Below are 19,044 nucleotides of genomic sequence, written 5' to 3' on the forward strand. Positions count from 1 at the left end.
CTTGGTGGTAACCAATAACGTATATTATATTAATAGGTAGATACGTATATCTTAATACTATTATAAAGGCGAAAGTTTGTATGGATGTATGGATGTATGGATGTATGGATGTATATATATACTCTTTCACGTAAAAACTACTGAAACGATTACTATGAAATTTAGCACACATATAGAGGGTAACTTGGATTAACACATAGGATAGGTTTTATCCCGGAAATCCCACGGGAACGGGAACTATGCGGGCTTTCCTTTGAAAACGCGGGCGAAGCCGCGGGCGGAAATCTAGTTATAATATATAAGCAATACTTCCAGAATAAGTAGATATACGTATATATGTATACTGGAAGTACTGCTCGTAGGTATACACAGGGTTAAAATTTTTGGGCTTTTAAGACCATTTACTAACATAAGCAAAATAGGTACTATTCAGCAAAAGTATAAATGTTAATGTTAATATCAAAAGCAGTAGATAGTAGATACATAATTCACAAAAAGCGTCAATCAGATATTTTGTACGCCCAAATCGGGACTGATAATAAATTTATTCATTAATCATGTTACATTTCGAATAAATTGGATTCCTGTTGTGAGTGCAATTTAATTAATTTGGTTCATTCCGACTGGTTTTCATTTCATATACTTAATTGTAAAAATAAATAAATCAGATATGTTTCGTTTTTGTTTATATATCTACAGTATATTGACATTATCTTTCGACTTGGAAAAAGGCTATTTCAATATCATATAAATGTTTCAGACATCTTTTATTGATCAAAATAATTCGTGTCTGCGAAGTTAGTTAACAATTACGAATCAAAATATATCTGAGATCTCAAAATTTCATGCACGTAAGCTATTTTCAAAAATACCTATTTTGAATAGGTACCTTGATGCTTAGGTATAATCTTAAATCAGAACGTTGCCAGAAGATAGATAGAGTAGAGCTTATTTAACACTATTAAATATAAGCGATGTAAGAGTTCATTTAAAATATCTTTTAATATTTGTATTACATCAGAAAATGACAAAAGATTATTGAAATACTACAGCAAAATCTATTATCATTTTAAACGAACACGTTCCTCTTTTACAGACACTTATATAATGCTAATTGATTTTTTATCAATTTCAAAAAGCTATAATATAAAATTCACACAGCGTTTAGTACAACAAAGACTTCATAATAGATAATGAGTACCGCGTTCCACAGATCTATTACGGCCATATTACAAGTATGTATTTAAACATTTGCTTCAGGCGTCTATCATGTACGACAAGTAGATTACAACTCTAGGACCCGGTTGTGCTGGGCTCGATTATCGAAATATCGTCACCTTTTCAATACTATTAAAAGTTATTTAATAATAGAAGTCACATAATATAATTTTTCAGGTCTATGAACCTACTAGAGGGAAAATTAAAAAAACGCGACAATAATCTATTTTCAAAAGCATTGGTCTCTCGTTCATCGAAAGAAATTCAAATGCTTCATAATAAAAATTACAAGCATCCGATTAGATTCACTATTCATTATGACTGAATATACATTAATTTATGAACAACTGTAGACTTTTTTAAAACAATCACATCTGTAAAATTTTAAATTAGTTGTAAAACTTTATTTGCAAAGACTGACAATTTAGTATAATACATTTTTAAATATCTACATACAATACGAATTTACGGAAAATCTAGTTGATTCTAGCAATTCTAACTGTGAATGTGAATGTGAAAATATTTGGAATATGTTATCCAAACACATTAAAATAAAAACGAAAATATAATAACGAAACAATAATAAATAACATGAATTTGGCACACAACTAGTTTATAATCAACTAAAATGGTGGTATTCGGATCGCTTAGAAAAAATTTAAACATTCAGTTTTAATTTTTTTTTATTTAAGCGAAGTTAAGACACGTCATTCGGTATCCCGTATCAGAGTAACATAAAATTATAAATGAACATTATTATTAGACGAATGATCATGAAAATTGCAAAAGCTCTAGAAACAATGCACTCTTAATGCTCTTATCAGATTGTAGAATCAAAATGAGAACCCTTGGTGGTACGAATCACAAAGCGATTGATGTATTTAACACTCAAATTTGAAGCCTTAATCCGAGCACATGTCATATAGAGTTAGTATGATGCCATTAGCTTTAATTTGCCATAGATATGTTTCCGTATTATACTGGGTTCCTGTTCATAGATTACATAAACATTTATGACAGAAACAATAATTTATTAATGAAATACTACGTGTAACGTATGACAATGTTCCATAGTACTCACATTAGAGATTAATTGATACGTTAAAGTTTTTCTATTGAGGTCAGTTTTTATATTGTTATTGATTGAGTTGTTAATTATATTTACAGATTAAATAAAATTATGTACCATGTCAATTGCATTTTTATTTTCAACTTATAATGTTAAATTAAAACAATTTCAGATTCCTATAATTATGAAATGGTTTATAAGATACATAATATAACTCGTTGTTAACAACCATGTATCTCGATTACACTTTTTCTTCCTTTTATCGAAAGCTTTGTACTGATTGGCTACCAGCTAGTAATGTCTATGCAAATTGCAATATACCTATGATGTGCAGTAGGTTTATAATATATTTGATTCCCGACTAAACATTTTCTTCTAAAAATCAAAATTTTATCAGTATTATCAGTAAACATGACATTGTTTGTGATGTACATTTAAATTTGTTTAATGCAAATAAAAGCCTTTTTGTTAATTATTTTGTTTGATATGTATGTTATTTTTACGACTATTTATTTATTTATTTAACTAGCATACTAAGTAGCATTAGGTATGCATTTTATACAATATTTTTATTTTTTTTATGTACCATACTTTTCCGAGTAAGAGCAAAACTTTTTGCGGTCGTAATTAGTTTCTTACTTCTTTTTAACTTACACTTTTATACGTGTAACATTCTTTTATAAAAAAGCCCGGACGTGTATGCGGTCTGATACATCAAGGTCAAGGGAAACTTTGTTTTATTTTTTCATCCTATGATGTTTTTACATCAGAACTTTAAGGGGCTTAATCAATGAGGATTAGGTTACTCGTAACTTGAGAAAGGTTAAATAGCAAAAAAGTTGTTATATAAAAATATTTTTAAATTTGATAACAGTCTATCGACGTTTTGGTTCGTATTAAATAATTTAAAAAATTACTACTACTCAGTCAATTACCTATTGCAAATATTTTAACAATGTATGTATATTGTTCATGATTTTCCAATTTTAGAAATAAAATAAATTCTAGCGATAATTTCTTAAATCTGAAATTATTCAGGAGTTTAATTATAATAAAAAACAAATGCAACTATTTCAACAATCGAGTAAAGATTGTTTCAGATTAAAAAAAATGCACTGCAAAAATTGAACACCTCTTGTAGTTTTCAAGGTGTTATTGTAAAATGCACCAAAGACAGTAATTTGCAAAAATAAATTATTAATAATTGCATACAATGTGTCGAAGCATGTTCGGAATTTTACGGAACTCGCGGTACCGGAATCGATCATTCAAAAGACATCAACGTGCTCTATGTCACGCAGCTTGTTTAATTATTTGATTGAAATAATTTTCAGTCTAATATGTATTTTCATAAATACATATATGAAACACATATTATATTACATTTTATATGTATGTATGTAGTAATACATATTTTTCAAAATATTTTGTATATTCTCTCAATTTATTTATTTTCCACGATAATAGCTCTTATTGTTTCTATTACTATTTCATTATAGAGCGTATAATATTTCTTATATTATTCATTACAAGATTAAAACAACACCGTAAAATAAGGATTTGACATTAATGAAATATAGTTTTTGTTAATATTTACATGCGTAATGAGCGTACAAACCGAACCGTAAACAACAATTTAAATAGTTTCTGCACCACATAAGTGAGTAATAATTAAGGAATGTAGAGAAACTTTCAAGACCGAATTTCATCATATTTAACACATACATCTGAAATTTACGTACGACCTCATCTAAATGACCTTGCCGCTATCATCCCTTATCACAGCGCACGCGCATCTCACACTAAAAATTACGGCATTGCACTTGCCCGTTAATTGTTTCCAGTTACGAACTGTATCGGGTTGATACATATAAAAGGGGCTGGCAGCCACAATCAGCATTCACAGTTTCGAACTAGTTGCGAACACACGTCGCTTAGGCGAAAATTTCGAGGCGAGTACTGGATAGCCAGCAGCGCCAAGTCAGTTCGTTTGAGATCTCCAATTTACTTTAGTATTCAATAATCATGCAGTCTATGGTGAGTTGCGTTTCATTCTATAGATACTACGTACTATGTATTTCCACGTTAGCATATTTCATGAAAATAATTATTTAAGTGATAAGAGAAAAATCGTAAATATTAAGATCTATTGTTAAAGTGCGAGAATTATTAATCAGATAACGCAGTAAGATTTACACAGCTATAATTGATCAAACGATATATCATAAGTGGTTTCAACATGTGAGCTCGGCGTAAAATTTTTATTTCAGAATAATTTAAAATGCATTTTTGGAATCTTATAAACAGCATTATTCACGTAATAAATAATATAAACTAGACCATTGGCTTTACATTGTACTAAAATTTAATTACCACTATTAATATTTTCCGATATCAAATCTGTACTTCGAATCAATAAAATCGGTAATTGGAAGATATTAGGGGACATTAATATGCATAATAATATTCGTAGTTTATGGATAGTAAATTGTGCTTGAAATATAAATTTACCTAGCACCAGCTAAATACATGATTTGTGGGTTATTATCAGGTTGTTTTTGCTACCGGTTACTAAAACTGTCGAAGCTGGATTGGACATACTTTTTATTGCCTGAGCTTGAATAGAACAAAGGATTTCCGCAAATCACCTGTTTCGAAAGCAATTTGATTATAGATAAAACAATAGATTTATTGTTCGATGTACTTTTTAATTAATAAATAATTATAAGATAAAATCGTGATTCACACTTGTTAAAAAAAAAAACATTTACTTATTTCTTAAAAGCATGATTTTCAAATTATAAATCATAGGCATGAAATTCTCACTTTTTGATAAATTTTAACAATAAGGATACGGAACCTATTGTGCAGAACCCAAGAAAATTTTACACGATATAAACAAACAAACAAAAATCAAATTATGTCAAGGTTCAAAAGTCATGTAGCAGATGATTAATACAACTTGCATCCTGTTACATCGCCTACGAATTGTAGCTATCTAAATGAATTCCAATCTTATTCATTGTTATGCTAATTTTCTTCACCTTATTTACATACCTAAGCATTCTTCCGGACCCACAATAGTTTGATTGAATTTACCGATTAATGACTCATTGTATGCACATTAAAAATATGCACATTACAATGTAAACAAATTTATTACGGACCAATTTCTTACTTTAACATTAAAAACTAAATTAAAAAAATATTAATATAAAAAAATGTATCAGTTGTAATACACTAAATTTTTATGAGCAAATTTTGTCAGTTTCACTTTCGACCGCGTAATATTGCAACAATCGAATCGTACATAGCTAACCACAGATCGAACGTGTCATGGCGCGATTTCCCCGGCCCTCACGAATTTTCTTATGACCTTCGAAACCATAACACTTCCTCCGCCCACTGTTTCCTCTGTTGCAATGCAATCGATCGTTAGTTGTGCACCAGTTCACTGAATGATAATTCCGTTGCGTTGCAAAACCTATTGCATTGTAAGTGGACTATATGAGGCATGCCTAAAATTATAAGGTATTGTCCTAACCCCCTTGACGACTAGGTTATGAGACCTAATTGTGGGCTATGCCTCAGAGCGCAATACATTAAAATACATCAACAAACATGCATTATAGGACAATGCAATCGAAAGTATGAAATCGATTTGTGTGAGATAGTGAAACATATTAGAGGCCTTCGCATAGCTTCAAATGCCGTGGTCTCCGTGATTTCAAGGTATTTGACCGCTCCTAGACATAAAGGGAATTAGATCAGACCTTTAGGGCCACGCTATATTTCACAACATTTGATTGTTTGCGAGTACACCTGTCTCACAATACGATTGCTCGTATTTTCTTTATCTAAAATTATATCTCAAACTCGTTAACCTATTTATTAATAAAACCCAAGTGTGTGCTAACATTTATCTCACAATAGTTAGATTGAAATGTGTTCCACGGTATTATTTCGTACTATGTATAATATATGTAGGTATGTAGTTATGAAAATATGTAATTATATAACAATTTTAAATGTAAATTGTTTCACTGTTATGAGTTAAAGTGTCCAAACATTTAGTGATCGCAAAAGTTACACGGTGCTATTTTATGCTAAATTGTCCCAATTGTAAGCAATTTAAAATTATAATGACTCTTGTATGAAACGATTGTCTCATCGGTCTAGTTGTTATAGGAAAGGTAGTGGTAGTAAAACCTTAAAATTATGAAATATTCCAAACAGTTGAAAATATCACACTTAATTTTAAGATGAGATTAATCTTGTACTATATCAAAAACGATATAATACTCGCATAGGAGAATGTTGAAACATATAATATACAGAAATAATGTCACATGAATGGCAAATTAAAAGAAATTGATAATGCGGTGTAAAATGAGAGCAAATAATGTAAAGAAGTGAACAATAAGGTATGGGTGATGTGTCTGATCCCACACTGCATTATTATCCATTCGTCTTAGATTCGTAACGACGTTTTTGCGCCAATGTAATATGGATTTCCAAATGATTTACTTTTAAAGGCACATATTCCCTATCACTGCTCTTACTGTACTGTTTCATCATAAATACTTTTTAAAAATATAACTAGTATGGTCGTAAATATTTTCAAATAAATATTTTCAACTGTATAACTCCACCACTTGTAGAATATACTTATGTATACATTTAATCAAAATACTATCTACAAGTGCGACACTAAAGTTTATGCAGGTTTAATTCAAGTAAATCAATCAAAGTAGTTTTCGACAAGTGTCGAGAATTTGAGATTTGTTGGAACGCAAGTTGCGTGCGCTGAGATAATAAAATTTATTAAGGCAATGCCACACGATAAAGCCGTTATAATTACAAATTAATATTACGCAATTGAATTTATATATCATATCAAAATTATGCACTCTTATATTATCATATATATGAATATATGCATTTCAGATATCCATTCTATATTTTCTAAACATACTCTTTTTTTTTAATTCATGCAAGGGATCAATCCAAGGGAAGGAACAGGTCCCCTTAATACAGATTAAACCACATACCTAGTAAGGGGGCCTGAACTCCAATCTATTGTAACTAAATGTATGAATTCAAATAAAGATTTTATTTATTTATTTACTAGATTTCCGCCCGCGGCTTCGCCCGCGTTTTCAAAGGAAAACCCGCATAGTTCCCGTTCCCGTGGGATTTCCGGGATAAAACCTATCCTATGTGTTAATCCAAGTTACCCTCTATACGTGTGCTAAATTTCATTGTAATCGGTTCAGTAGTTTTTACGTGAAAGAGTAACAAACATCCATACATCCATACATCCATACTTACAAACTTTCGCCTTTATAATAGTACATATTAAGATTAAGATTTATTTATACTAGAGCAATCTCCTGTTTCCCACGTACTTGATATTTAAACGGTTTTAGTATGTCAGTCTATGACATTTAAATAATAACAGATTGGCGTTAATTAATGTATAACTTAGATATAATATCGCACATATAGAAGGAATATTAAATACGAGCCTTAAGTTCTACAGTAAATACGAGCCTTAAGTTCAATCGACAACTTATCAGTCTATAGATATTGGATGTTAATAATCTTGTTTCGTGTCTCATTTATGTCATTTGTTTAGTAAATTCGATACTATTTATTGAAATTCGAATATTATTGGCATTCAGTAGCATTTTTTTTACTGTTAAATTGTAACTGTTAAATTGTTCGCGTAAACAAACGGACACAAACTCTGGGTGATGGATGGATGATATGATGGATGAGTTTTGAAAACTAATTTATAAATAGAAAATATATTCAAACGCGAATCTTTTTAATAATGTATGTAAATAACTATTTAATAAATATTGCAATGCAATAGTTCCCAATAAATAATAGTTTAATTTTATATAAGTTGTGATCGAGTTACGCAGTCCAAGTATCAATAAATAATCGTCAAATAGCCAAGATTTACCAGTTCGCCCAGCTTTCCTACTCAGTTGTTTTGTTAACTCCTTGATTGCGTGAGCCACGCCTTCACAATAATTTCTGTACCGACTTTCTAATTACATTTTATTAGGCTAAATTATTCGGACACTTGAATAAATTCCTATTTATGGATGCTGGAACTTTGAATACAAATTTATAGTAAGTTATGTAGTTTTGTCATCGACGTTCTATGGCAATATATTATATATATATTTGATATTTTAATTCATACGTTTAAATCCTAATAAATTTACAGAGGATGAAAAATAAATTATTGCTTTAGCAATTATTGCTCCAATTTTTTACAACCGTTTCAAATTCACACGGATATTGCTATCTAGTGAAGAAATCGAATAAGCAAAACGCTGCGCAGTTGTTACTTTTTGTGTGTAGTTGTGTAAAAATAATTGCTAATTGCATGCGTAAGTTGTTTATAACATAAATTGTCGGTCGAGTGCAAGAAAATCTTTATTTAATTCTATACTTCTAAATCATATTATGAGATTTTTTTTATTTTAAGCATAGGTAGTTCATCTTCTAAATCTTAAAAGTTTTATAATTATGCAAAAATAGATCGTGCTAAACTATAGTCCGAATTAATAAAAAATATAGAGTTTAAATGTAAAAACATAATATTCAACGATCCGTATCAAAATAAGTACTAAAAATATTGTCAAGCACTAAACTATTTCAGATCTCAGTGAAATCTCTTTACAATTCACAAGTTTTTGCATCAATTGTTATGGAAATGTGAACAGTTAAAACCTAATACGTAACCAATTTATTTTATTGATATTGGCAAACTAATCTGTAAGTTGTAACATTCCTCAATGACTCATTTACTACTTTTTAATACTCATTATTTTTAATGCTTATTATGATGTAAACGTTTTAATGCGTAATCACCATCAAAAGCATGTATTTCATAACTGCTCTCTTTTCCAGATTATCTTCGCAGCGGCTTTATGCCTAGCCCAAGCTTCATACTACGCGGGTGCCCCCGCTCCCGTACAACTCAGTCCCGATGGCAAATACGTGCTTGACACACCCGAGGTAGCGCACGCTAAGGCCGCTCACTTGGCGGCTCACGCGCAGGCCTCCACCTCTCATGGAGCTTGGGCCCCGGCTGGTGGCGCGTACGCCGCCGCCCCCGCTTATGGCGGTGCTGCTCACTATGGTGCTCCTGGTGCTGGTAAATATCTTTTTTTTAATGTAACTAGTAGGTAGACGTATAGGCAAGCGGTATACTTTGGCATCGTTTAAGTTTTCAAATAATAAATAAAGGATAAGGATTGTGAACCACTTTATTTATGCTATAATGAAGCTATAATACCTTGAATCTTAACGCAAGACTTTACCCATGCAAACAACTCTTTTTCTATGACTTGTATCTCATCGTAAAAGATTTCTTTTAGGCATGTAACTAATTCTAATGTCTATATTTTCCAGGCCTTTACAAATACGGTCCCGCTCCCCTCGCCCACGACGGTCGCGTGATCGACACCCCCGAGGTCGCTCACTTGAAGGCTGCCCGCCTCGCCGCTCTCAACAGTGCCCACGCTAACGCCGCACACGCCGCTCCCTCAGCGCCCGCCGCCTACGCCGCCGCCGGTGCCGGTGCGGGCTACGGAGCTGGCTACGGAGCGGGCTACGGCGCCGGCTACGGAGCGGGTTACGGCAAATGGAACGGCCCTCTCGCCCACATCCAGCTCACCCACGACGGCCAGTACGTAGTAGACACACCTGAGGTGCAACACGCCCGCGCCGCTCACTTCCACCAGTACGCCGCCGCCGCGCAAGCCGCCGCGTCCGCCCCCGAAGAGCCCTGGGGCGCGCACGGCGCTCACGGCGCTCACGGCTGGAACTAAACCCTACCTCCGACCCGGCTAACTGACTGCCTGATATTTTTATACAAAATGTAAATAAAACCGAAAAAAAAATGTTATGTAAAAAGTTGAATGATAAGTGTATAGCAATGCGACTCTTATAGAGCGTAATGAAACAAATAAAAAGATAATGTTATATACTTCTTTGTTTTATTTTAGAGTCTCAGTAATTATTGGACATATTGTAATATTATATGTATCAATTAGATAAGCTAAGTTATAACAAGCCGACGATAAAATATAAACCAACCGATACATAATGCGCACTTTATATACATACAAATTTTATATGTATATTTTATACATCGACTTGCACCTCAGGTATCTTTCTTAAAAAAACTTTTTCGATTAAATTAAAATTTATCCAGTCAGCCTCAATCTTGATCTGTGTACATAAAAAAAAATTTAAATTTAAAACGCCTACAAAAAATATTTAAGCAAGAGTGCTTATGGAAAATATATATGCACATAAAATAAGGATTCATGAAATAGAAGTTTAAAAGAACAAGCAAACTTGAAACAGGCACTCTTATATAAAATGTATATCTTCAATGTATATCTTAATTATATAATTAAAGGAATGTCTAGACTCAACTTTAACTTGAGACTAACTAAAAAAATGTCGACCTACATTTACCTGAAAAACTAAAAATTTTGAGAAACTAAAAAATTTTATTTTTATACAATTATTTATTAAGAGGTATTCTGCTTTTAATAAAAACATTTCAGTAAGAGTCAGGATAAATTTTATCAACAACAATACCTTTATACCTTTGTTGCATATGCGACTTATATCGATACCTTTGTGTATCTAATCATACCCAAAGTTAATAAGTATGGCTGTACTCAAACATTAACTAAAATAACAGGGAATTTTCATAATAACTAATATTGAGAGCGGAAATTATTTTCGCTACACAACTTCCAAATATCATAGTATTATAATAATTTGAGTTCACATGAGCAGAACTATGTGCAGAGGGGACAAACGTACTAAGATATTATGTCCTTAGAACAGTATCAGCCCGTTTTTATTTACTACGATAATACAAAACATTTCATAGATAATGGCTTTACAATTTTAATATTTAATTCGAGTTATCGAACTTTTATTATTATACTATTATTGTCTCTATTGATTTTGTAACGATAGTTGTATAGGTAAACATTTCAGAATATTTAAGAGAATGATTATAGAAAGAAAGCTGTTTGGTGTGATATGTAGAGTTAAAACAAAAAATATTTCGTTGTGTACTAAAAACAAAAAAAAACTCTTTCATTAAAAATATTCATATATAGCGAAGTATATATACGACTAGCGTCGTAAATCTTCATTTATTTTCAAGTTCGTTTTCCTAAAAACTTTTAACCTTCAATATTTACTTTATTTTAGTAAATCTATTCATTTCTTGCAGGAAATCATTATCTTCCGCAAGGCATTTGTTTTGTTAGTAAGCATATTATATAATTTATGTGCAGCTAGACTCTTTCACCGTCATAACTTCCAGTGACTCCTTTATTCTTTAATTAGCGCAAAGATGCATTGTTTAATTACAATTAGTGTTTATAATCTCGTATCTTAACTAATAGTTAGTGCACATTTATTTAAATGTATTTGTCGATAGGATTTAGGTTCAGTATTTAAAAGAAATAAAATATATAAGTATAAAAATACTTAAATTAAACGAAACCTGATTTGTCGTGAGGAATATTTTATTTATCTCTCTTAAAAAAATTCATTTGTAATAATGGAAAAAATAATAACAAAATACTAACTAATCTCCATAAAACTTCTTATAAAAAGGAAAGCTAAGATCCTTGTCTGTCAGCTAAAATAAAAAAAAAACATAGTATCTGATCTCTTTTCAAGTGTTCTACTACACACCTACAGTCTTATCGAGATACATACATAGAGCCAGTTTCACACAAAAGGAAATAAAAAATTGAAACAATTTTTAATGGTTCGATATGGAAAATTGATTATGATCAAAATTGAAATGATTACATTTGAATGTAATCATAATACAGGATTTAAAAAAGTAATGTTCATTTAGAAATTTAAATAAAATCCTATAACATATTAACAGTATGCTTCTATAGCAACACATAGGGAACGGGAACTATGCGGATTTTTCTTGGAAATCGCGGACGAAGCCGCGGGCGGAAAGCTATAGTTATATTACATTCATTCATAATATTGTGTACGTACCTACATGGCAACAAGCAGATCCTACTAGGATTGTAAATAATGTTTAATGATTAAAATTATCAGGTATTTTGCGGTTAGCGGATATCTGAACTTCTTTATTTAATCTTTCAAAAAGATCACCATGGATCATGACTTTGCGTATGCAAATCATAGTTCAGATAATACATGTCGAGACATATAAATATAATGTTTGTGAAGATTTTCGCAGTGCGGCGTCGAGGATGTTAGCGGTGGTCTCGCGTGATATATCTGCATTCATTATTTAAAATAATTCTATGTATTTTCATATACATATTGTTCTATGTAAGTAATAATGTGCTAAAGTAAATAATCTGTACCTATCTGTAAATTAATAATCTGCTTAATTAAATTTAAATGCACTCTTTAACAGGCCGTTTAAGTAATGAACATCAGTTGAAATGTCTCAGTAGGGAAAATATTCCCCATCCTCATAAATAATGGTTTCTCTTTATTTCTTTTCAGAAATCAAGGATGATGCCCAATACTGCTGTGAGTTATTTTATCAACGAATTCGATTAAAGCTGTAACGAAATGTGATAATAATGCTTATCGAAATTATAAATTTTAACGTTTTAGTACAAAAATGAAATAGTTTAGATTATATTAGCTAAATTAAGGGAATTCGACGATAGGAGAAATAAAATTTAATCTCTTTACGAAGAGTCAAATCTTGAAGTTATAAATTTTTTGGTGCCGCAAAAAATTTTTAGGTTTCATATGTTCAAATTTCATGTTTCATACGATAATTTGTTAAAACTTGTTAGCTTATATTATAGGTATACTCCCTTAATCACCTTCAATTTATTTTCTCACTTCTATGTGTATTAGGACAAACATAGACGACGATGAGATATGCAGATAATATACAGGGAAGTCCTGTTCGTGCATGCACTATCTACATTAATATTATATAGAGGAAAACTTTGTTTGTTTTGTTGTTTGTAATGAATAGCGTCATAAACTACAGGACCGATTTTGATGAAATTTGACACAGATAATCTTTAGACCCTGAGAAAGAACATATAGGCTACCTTTTATTGCGAAATATGTACTACGGGCGGGGCTAGTGTATTATATAACCTTTGTTAATGAAGTGAATGTGAATTAGAACAAAAATTCTATAAGATTAACATACGTAATAGAAAAAAAAGAATGAAAATAATTATTTCTTCAATATTATATTATTCATTTTAGACGTGCTTATGCCCAATACGCGACTATGGGCCCTCCATGTTGCCATCCTGTGGCAGCTCGTTCATTTTGTTTATGAGTATATTGGAAACCTATGTGAATCGAAGCTGTGACCTCGCTGACCCTTGTGATCGCGTCAAGGATAGAACCCACTTGTATAAAAGTTATGACTTCGTGGTTATTGGAGGTGGAACAGCCGGCTCGGTTGTTGCTTCTAGACTGTCAGAAAATCCAATGTGGAAGGTAGGTATTATATTTTTTTAGTATGCTCTAAAGCAGTTATTATTTATAGCCAGGTAAGCTAGATTGTACGAATAAAAAAAATATTATCACAATTGTATGGACTTTCCTGCCATATTTATATTTTTTTTATTAATGGTTTATGGTACAGGTAAGAATATCGTCTCATCTTAATATCTCGCAAATTTTAGGTTCTTCTGATAGAAGCGGGTGGTGACGAACCTGTTCCTTCAGCAGTACCGAGTTGGTTCGGACTTCGGAGCTTATTGGGGTCGTCCTGAGACTGATTGGATCTATTACACCGAACCACAGAGCAAAGCGTGTCTGGCTAAAGGGGGCAAGTGCTATTGGCCGAGGGGCAAAATGCTGGGTAAGATCATCATGATTCATAGTTTTCTTAAGAAGTGAAGAATTTAGAAGGATTTGGATTTCTCGTGTTTTATGATTAAAGAAAAAATACTTCCATTATATTTTCATTAAACTTCCTTCTCAAAACAAGAAATAAAAATAACGAGGAGTTAATTTGGAGAACTACCAATTTCAAGATCATACGAGTAAGGAATTATGCATGAAATATTCTTCCAAGAAAATCATAAAAGCCGCGACGCCTTTGATTTTTAGAGTTTTTAGAGTTGAATTATATTCTTTAGGTGGTACGTCAGTTATAAATGGTATGATGTACATGCGAGGTCATGCAGAGGATTACGACAGCTGGGCAGCGAACGGCGCTGAAGGTTGGTCTTGGAAGGAAGTGTTCCCATATTTCATTAAGAGTGAAAGAAATAAAGAAGTGGGAACTGTAGTCTCGCCTCAATATCATGGTGTTAATGGACCACTACCTGTTCAAAGGGTGTGTTGTATATTGTTATTTTTAAAAATAACTTTAATTCATATTATAGACGTATATGAAAAGGACGAGAAGATTATTACTTTTCATTTATCCATCGATAAAAAAGAAAGATTTTAATTTTACCAAAAAGTATTGGAATCATTTTTTATTGAATGTGATTCAAAATCAATATCCAAATCATTAACGTCTGTGAACTCAGGATAGGTACTATTCTTTTCTTCCTTTAATAATTTCATTTTCAGTTCCGATACACTCCACAATTTATGAAAGATGTCGTCAATGCAGCTGGTGAGCTTGGATATTCTCCAACCAGTGACTTGAATGCAGAAAATGCTACTGGATTTACCATCGCGCAGACTTATAATGAGTAAGGCCATATTTTACTTCTTTCTTTCATCAATAAACAATCCAAATTGGAACATATAAAAAAGTTGTTCAAGTCACATTAAGTATCTATTTGCAGCTACTGTTTTAAAAACAGATGCTACTATAACTATATTTTGTTCTTATATTATTATTGATATTCTTTAATACATCACTCAAGTGATCAAACAAAGTAAAAACCATATTCCAGTCGCGGCTCAAGATACAGTTCCTCGCGTGGTTATCTACGTCCAGTTTCAAAACGTATAAACTTGCATGTTAGTCTTAAAACCATGGTATCCAGAGTAATTGTGAATCCTGATACAAATAGAGTGATAGCAGTAGAATACATTAAAGGAGGTAAAAAAAGGACTGTTGGAGTCAGAAAGGAGGTGATAACTTGTTTATTTTCGACGATTGAAACCTTTCACATTAAATTATTGATGCATCACATTGTTTTTAGTATTTTAATTCATTTGCTTATTTTATCTTTGTCTTTATCTAAGTATAAATAAGAATATAATTTCAGGCTATTCTAAGTGGAGGTACCATCAATTCTCCTCAAATTCTCCTACTATCCGGAATAGGTCCAAAGGAAACGTTAGAAAAGTTTAATATTCCGGTGATAAAAGATTTGCCGGGTGTCGGTCAGAATCTTATTAACCACGTTGGGTCTTCGTTTGACTTCACATTAACAAAGGAGTCCGATATTCCTGAATTAACATGGTCAACTGCCATGGAATATATCGCAGATCGGAAAGGACCTTTGTCTGCTACTGGATTGTCACAGGTAAGCAATCTTTCTTATTTCTCACTAATATTATTCTAACAATCCTTAGCTTCACATAATGTAGTAATTTTCGCTAGGCGTTTCTTATTTTTATGAATTTGTCTGAAAGTACAATGGTGGCATTTCAAACATATTTATTCATAGTTTATGCAATAAATTACAGCAATTGCGTAATGAGAATTTATTGTTAGTGTTATTTTTCGAAAGGCATGTAGTTTGTTACATACCTAATCTAGTGACTGACGCAGAATTTATTATATTGACAATAATTACGTCCTTATCTTCTGGATGGTGCTTTAGGAGTAAACAAAATCCTAAGTTCCTATCTTGTTACAGGGAGTTGGTTTAATAAATTCTCCTATGGCACCTGCGCATGGGCGACAACCAGATATTCAATACTTCTTCTATGGGTACAGGGCACATTGCGCTGATGGATCTGTAGCTAATCAGAATGACTTGAAGAATAGGAGGCATATCACGTAAGTCTTCAGTCGATTCTTAGTTCTTAATTAGATTTATAGTATTGAGATTAGCTTTATAGTGTAACATGTTTATATGTAGTAGTAAGGTCCATAAACGGGCTTCAGAGATTCATCGTGCGTGATTTTGATGATGATGAGTTTAATAAGAATTATTGTAACTTTAAATTAATAATAATTATTTTTTTAACTTTACTTTTTTACTTTTTTTTAAGTGTTGTAACTTTGTAATGAAGAGTATGAAAATAAATTGAACGCCGTAGGCCTTAGGCGTCTTACTGAACTGAGGTAAAAAATGTCTTAAGAATAATCTTTTAAATGTTAATAAGTTATTAATATTTGCAGAATCTCTCCAATAGCTCTTCAGCCTCGCAGTCGTGGCTACCTCACCCTCAGGTCAGCCGACCCATTCGATAAACCAGTATTGCAGCCCAACTATTTCGATGAAGAACATGAGCTTAATGTTCTTGTAGAAGCTTCGAAGATTGCGTACCGATTGGCTAATACTACGGTAAGTTATTGAAAATTATAAAATTGTTAATATTTAGATTTTAATCAATTAAAAGGACTGTAAAAAAGCAAAAGGATACGCCTTCTTCTTCTAAAAAACTTTTTAGCTCGTTGCTATTTCAATAAAAGCTAAGAAATCTTGTAAATTGTGTTTTACGTGATATTTTTCTTAAATAAGTATGTTACAATATCAAGTTGAATCAATCATAGTATATTTAGAAATTACAAAACTATTAACTTATCCAACTATTTGCATGCAAAATACAGCGCCTGTTCAAAATCTAAAGCACCTCTAGATTTAGATTACTAGGCGCTTTTATATATTCTATTATTCTTTTAGCTCCTTCGCGAAAAGTATGGTATCAAACCAACGGAAGGATACGCGTCAGAATGTGGAGATAGTACGCAGCCAACGGATGAATTCTTCAGATGTGTTGCCCAGCGGTATACGGAACCGGAGAATCATCAAGTAGGCACGTGCAAGATGGGAGCCAAGAACGATAGCATGGCAGTTGTGGATCCGCAACTTCGAGTGTATGGCGTGGATGGTAAACTAATAGATGCTATTATACATTCATAATGGAAGAAAAATTCTATTTGTATGTTAGACAATTTAAAGACATCCGATTTTGAGGACCTTAAATTTCTAAATTTACTGATTTTCAGCTGTTAATTTACCTCATTTATACAATATGTAGTTAAAGCGCATTCTCTTTTACTTATCAAGATGTTATTGTTAAACACTAACAATGCACTCTGCATTCGAAATTCATGCGGATATTTGCTTATAATTTTCAATGTTTATGGTTTTTTTTAATTCTGTTTTACATTCTTTTACCGAAATTGACCCTTAGATATAAATCTTTTCGTCTAAATGAAATTGAAATTGTTTTTCAGGTTTGCGCGTGATAGATGCATCAGTTATGCCCAATGTGCCTACTTCCAATACACAAGCGCCCGTTATTATGATAGCAGAAAGAGGAGCTGATTTTATTAAGAACACCCACCAAAGATAGTGATAATTATAAAAGATGATGTAAAGTAGAACTAATTATATTTATTAAATTGTTTAAGAACATAATAATAGATTTCAATACTAAAAACAGACGTTTAAAAATATGTTTTGCTCCATTTTTATCATTCAATAATTTTTTCATCAGATTTTTTGTAGATGGAGAGCAAAAATACTATTTTATTAATATTTTGATACTGTTGATGATTCATGAGACAAATGTATAAATAACAATTTATTTCTCAGGCACATATATATGGTTTCTAAGACTCACGATTAAATATAAAAAAAATCTTCATAAGTTTTTTTACTAGAATTCCTTCCTCCTTTAGAATTCTATGTACTCTCTACATAGATGATATTAGTAGTCTGTTGCGAAAAAATGCGGGGGTTTTCGTAGAGAAAGTGTTAGAATGGTGTTAAATCATGGGAAAACCTTAACGCACGTTGTCACTTGCTAGTGTTTGAAAGTGGGTTACTTGAACACCACCCGCATCTATGATTATCTATGATGATTTATGTGACATTATTACATACGTCAATGTCAGTCTATGGTTCAAAATTAGAACATGTGGTTTTGGTCATTTCAAGAAGGGTCATTTAGAAGAAAATTTGATGCATTTGAAATGTGATAATACATATTTTTTTTGCATTTATATTGCTATGTCATAAATGTATAGAAGGTCCTGTTATTTAACTCAAGAACGGCTGAACAGTTTTGAATAAATTTCGCCTCACCTAGATTATGAGAACTGTTTAAAATTTGAATAATTAAAAAAATAGAGTCTGGCTCTTCCCGATCTTGTCTATATATCGAGAAACTGTATACCTAATATATCAAACGTATCAGTACGAAGTATGAACAAATTATTTATTCTGCGATGTTTGTTAGTTGGTGTTTATATCACTTTCTTTCTGATTTCGCTTTTAAATGGTAAACAGTTTTATTGCACAATATACTCATAGAGAAATGTGTAGATTTAAATGGCTTCGTAGAAGTTACATTACACATGCATTAATACAAGGAAAAAATATTAGTGTATGCATTTTCAAACAGATTTGGGGATTTTTCAATTGTGCATCATGTAATGTCTCCTTACATTAACTTATCAAGCAATCAGTACACGAATCACGTATTTCATAAGAATACATTTAATTCCACATTCTCATCATTCCATAATCGTATTCATAATCAATCTCAATTAATTGTTTAGTGTAAGT

General features: G+C 31.8%; 1 protein-coding gene and 1 pseudogene across 2 annotated transcripts; both read left to right on the top strand.

Moving 5' to 3' along the window:
- Positions 1-4,165: 4,165 nt before the first annotated feature.
- Positions 4,166-10,298, top strand: LOC149478894 (uncharacterized). Its single transcript, XM_089708981.1, has 3 exons — positions 4,166-4,324; positions 9,218-9,464; positions 9,722-10,298. Exons 1-3 carry the CDS (start codon positions 4,313-4,315, stop codon positions 10,138-10,140), a joined length of 678 nt encoding a protein of 225 aa, XP_089565107.1. The 5' UTR covers positions 4,166-4,312; the 3' UTR covers positions 10,141-10,298.
- A 2,561-nt stretch (positions 10,299-12,859) lies between these two features.
- On the top strand, positions 12,860-17,932 carry LOC149478895 (glucose dehydrogenase [FAD, quinone]-like; annotated as a pseudogene). Its single transcript, XR_016317387.1, has 11 exons — positions 12,860-12,877; positions 13,583-13,822; positions 14,011-14,189; positions 14,470-14,669; positions 14,912-15,036; positions 15,244-15,424; positions 15,562-15,822; positions 16,159-16,301; positions 16,647-16,812; positions 17,152-17,359; positions 17,709-17,932. The product of XR_016317387.1 is annotated as a glucose dehydrogenase [FAD, quinone]-like (transcript).
- Positions 17,933-19,044: the final 1,112 nt, after the last annotated feature.

The sequence above is a fragment of the Colias philodice genome, chromosome 21, assembly GCF_061535455.1.
Source record: "Colias philodice isolate Cphi_HAF_F1 chromosome 21, ilColPhil1 Martin Lab GWU primary, whole genome shotgun sequence".
NCBI lineage: Eukaryota > Metazoa > Arthropoda > Insecta > Lepidoptera > Pieridae > Colias > Colias philodice.

Coding starts and splice junctions, on each gene's coding strand:
- LOC149478894 (XM_089708981.1), top strand. Junction 9,465..9,721: donor CTATGGTGCTCCTGGTGCTG/GTAAATATCTTT, acceptor TATATTTTCCAG/GCCTTTACAAATACGGTCCC.